The 3,846-nt window shown below is 37.7% G+C and overlaps 1 protein-coding gene and 1 long non-coding RNA gene across 2 annotated transcripts in view; one reads left to right on the top strand and one right to left on the bottom strand.

The window, feature by feature from the left end:
• Positions 1-1,503, top strand: part of LOC107688430 (AFG3-like protein 2) — a 17,566-nt gene extending 16,063 nt beyond the window's left edge. Inside the window, exons 16-17 of the mRNA XM_016486090.1 lie at positions 557-751; positions 878-1,503. Coding sequence (XP_016341576.1) covers positions 557-751; positions 878-1,120 — 438 coding nt within the window. The 3' untranslated portion in view covers positions 1,121-1,503. The remainder of the gene's footprint in view (positions 1-556; positions 752-877) is intronic.
• Positions 1-3,846, bottom strand: part of LOC107688432 (uncharacterized) — a 54,480-nt gene that overhangs the window by 8,103 nt on the left and 42,531 nt on the right. The window lies entirely within an intron of this gene.

Genomic DNA, 3,846 nt, shown 5'->3' with positions numbered 1-3,846 from the left:
TGTGTCGATGAGGCGTGCCGTGGCCTCGCTATAGGGCTTCTCCAAAACCATCTCTCCCTGCCGTGGCAGGTCGAAAGACACCTGCCCTACCTTTTCATTCATGCCAAACTGCACAATCTGTAGATGGAAGAGTAACAGTTTTCAGCTGGGGTCTGTGGATTATATTATGGATGTAATAGGTAAAAGATACAGTAATTAAATATATGTATAACTATGTTTTCTATTTTAATATATTTTAAAATATAATTTATTCCTGTGATGGAAATAGGGCTGCAAAATGATTAGTCGCGATTAATCGATTCAAAATAAAAGTTTGTTTACATAATAGATATACACAGTACACACACAGTATGTAAACAAACTTTTATTTTGAATCGATTAATCGCGACTAATCATTTTGCAGCCCTATTTCCATCACAGGAATAAATTATATTTTAAAATATATTAAAATAGAAAACATAGTTATACATATATTTAATTACTGTATCTTTTACCTATTACATCCATAATATAATCCACAGACCCCAGCTGAAAACTGTTACTCTTCCATCTACAGATTGTGCAGTTTGGCATGAATGAAAAGGTAGGGCAGGTGTCTTTCGACCTGCCACGGCAGGGAGAGATGGTTTTGGAGAAGCCCTACAGCGAGGCCACGGCACGCCTCATCGACACAGAGGTCAGAAATCTCATCAACACGGCCTATCAGTGCACACAGCAGCTGCTAAATGAGAAGAAGGCTGAGGTGGAGAAGGTACAGCAGGCCACTATCAGGATCAATGCGTTTTACATTGATTTGTTTTCATCATCATGCCACATGAATTGTGTGTACAGAAAACAACTGGGAAACATAACAGTAATGCTCTCTTTTTACCACTAGGTGGCACTACGTCTACTGGAGAAAGAGGTGCTGGATAAGAATGACATGGTGGAGCTGCTGGGCAGAAGGCCGTTTGCTGAAAAGTCAACTTATGAAGAGTTTGTGGAGGGAACGGGAAGCATGGACGAGGACACATCGCTGCCGGAGGGCCTGAAGGACTGGAACAAGGAGCGCGGCAGCGAGAAGGAGGAGAGTACGGAGGAGCAGGTGGCCCGACAGATCACTGGTGGTATGCCCTTCTGAGGACACCCGTTCACCATGACCGTGGAGGGTCCAGAGCACTTATTTAAGAGATGGGAAACACTTGCCTGACAGACACTGAGGCAAGTACCCTGTTCTTCAGAAGAGCTGCAGCTCTTGGTAGTAGGTGTTGGACTTATGTTGTGTACAGTAGGGTGTTTATGAAATATAAACTTTCTTGTGCTGAAGTTTATTGTTTTAGCAAAATTGAAAGGATCAGGAGATCTTCTGTTGAAGATGAAGTGTATTTTATGTGACACATCAGCGCTTTGCCAGAAAATCTGTTTAACTTAAGGCAAAAGCACTGTAGCTTGTCAAGAAAGATTCTCTCTAGTCACTTCAATTTTACCTATCAATGACCAAGAAGACATACAAAAAAAATCTCTCTCTCTTTATATACAGTATATACAGTGGTGTAGTGGAGGGTATACGCAGGTATACGGTGTATACCCACTTCTTTATCAGTCGGCTTTGCGTATACCCACTTCTAAATCCCCTCTGATGTGCATTATTCATTAGTGTCCTGCATTAGCCAAAATCATGACAGTCCACCATGACTAGCTAATCAAATCACACGTAAATAAATGCCAATATTCCCTAAACATACCCAGTAAAGTCAGGATGCGCCGGCTTCCCTTTCAATTTGATTGATAATTGCACCCGCGCCCGCCTCTCATCTCGACAAATCACGTGAATGCAAGCGGAGTCTGTCTGGGGCGCGAGTGCATGTCAGGGGAGGAGCGAAGAGTGATAAAATAATATTTAATTATAGACTACTAATTTGAATCAGTACATTATAATGAAAACAATACCTTAAAAAGGAAAAGCATGTTTTTGCGATCAGATTTTTTTAACCGGTAAACTTTTCAGTCCAAGGATCCAGTAAACGAATGCCTTCAAACAGTAGCCTAAGTTCAAAACAGCTACAGAGAAAACCCGACCGGTTTTATCAGAGATTGCTTAGAGTCAGGTCTAGAATTATTCTTTTCAGCGTGTATTTGGCTTAAAAGCACAAGCGTTTTATAATGGACGCTGCTGAAGCCTGAAGGTGTTTTTTAGATTCTGAATGGGTACAGTCAGGTAGACTGTAAACATAGGAGTAGAGCTGCACAATTCTGGATTACAGGCAGGTAGACTTTAAACATAGGAGTAGAGCTGCACAATTCTGGATAAATTGATCACGATTTTTTTTTTTTGGTATCAAATAGAGATCATGATTCTCCTACAGAAAACTAAACAAAATAGCTTGTCTACTAGAGGTTCTGACGAAATGTTAATTGTTGCAGTCTATGTAATTTTTTACATTTTAATTATTTATTGCAAAATCTGCACCTTTTGTGGCTAATATTAATTTCATAATGATCCTTACTCCAGTAAGTCAAGTAGCAGAAGTTACAGAAAGTGAAAATGTGGAAATACTATTGGCCCATTTTGGGGTGAACTAAATATGCAAGACTAGTCTAGACTCTTACATGTCACTGTTTATAACACAGGCCATTGCTTGGCCGCTTAAAAAAATGGGGGCATAAATTAAGAGTATACCCACTTCTACAGGCACCACTACACCACTGTATGTATATGTGTGAAATGAAATGCAGATAAGTAGTTCATTATGTTAATGATCAGCTTATGAACGTGTGTGATTTTTGACAGCAGTATTTATTCTACAGTGCAAATCCAAATCACAAATCGAGCTTTGAGGTTAAAAACCGAACTCAATCTAATACGCATTGTCCCTTTGTGACTTCAGCTCGATATTACATCTAAATGTGTATTTTGTTCTGTGCAAAGGGTTTTGAACATGTTTGAAAACCTAAATAAATCCACATAAATTTCAAATGGTTTCTCTTTTAGTTCTTAATACCTTTGTGTGTGGCATGAATTTGTTGGTTTTGTTTAGTACACGGATTTCAGATTGCTAGGAGATACACTGATCCACAGCTCCAGACTGATAAAAATGGCAGCAAATTCAGCAAAAAATATGAATTCAAATGATTTGAAATCTAGTGGCACTGCTGAACAGGAAAGCTTTGAAAATGAACCGTTTCTTTTTGTCGAGTCAGTCAAAAAGATTCATGAAACAATCCGTAATCTTGTTTGCTAGTTAGCATTTAAATTGGACACAGTGCGTGAATAATTCAGAGACATTTGGGAGTTCACAATTAACTAGTTATGTTGATTAGAAATAAACAGGAAACTTGCTGTGATATGTTCTAAATCTTTGTGAGATTTAAATCCGTCTATTTTACTAACTGGTTGTTCATGTGTAATTGGGTGGCATGTTTTTGCCCCCATTGTTTTGCATTTAAAACAAAAAAAACAAAACAAAACAAATCTATTAAACTAAAAAAAAAAAAAAAACTGGAAAAAAAAGTCAGTAGTTGAAATAAATATTAGATAAAAATGAGAAACCTTGCCTTGGTAACTAAAATAAATCATTTGAACTAAAAAATTAAATTAAATGATTATAAATCATTTAAAATCAAAAGGAATAGTAAATACTACGATAGTATATAGTACATTACATAAGTCAAGTCAGAGTCACAGAAGGAGAATGAGCCTAATATCGTCTTGACTATCGACAAAGACATCTGCTATCGTCGATATCTCTGACTACCGTCGATACACGATACTATTGTCTATCGGCACAACCCTAGTATTTGGTGTAATGAAATGTGTTTATGCGGTTTAAGGTTCAAAAAACACATTATTTTCCACATTCTGTACAT

This window comes from Sinocyclocheilus anshuiensis, unplaced genomic scaffold (genome assembly GCF_001515605.1).
Source record: "Sinocyclocheilus anshuiensis isolate Anshui unplaced genomic scaffold, SAMN03320099.WGS_v1.1 scaffold329, whole genome shotgun sequence".
Lineage (NCBI taxonomy): Eukaryota > Metazoa > Chordata > Actinopteri > Cypriniformes > Cyprinidae > Sinocyclocheilus > Sinocyclocheilus anshuiensis.
The sequence above is the reverse complement of the archived record's forward strand: the minus strand, read 5'-3'. Positions and strand labels throughout refer to the sequence as shown.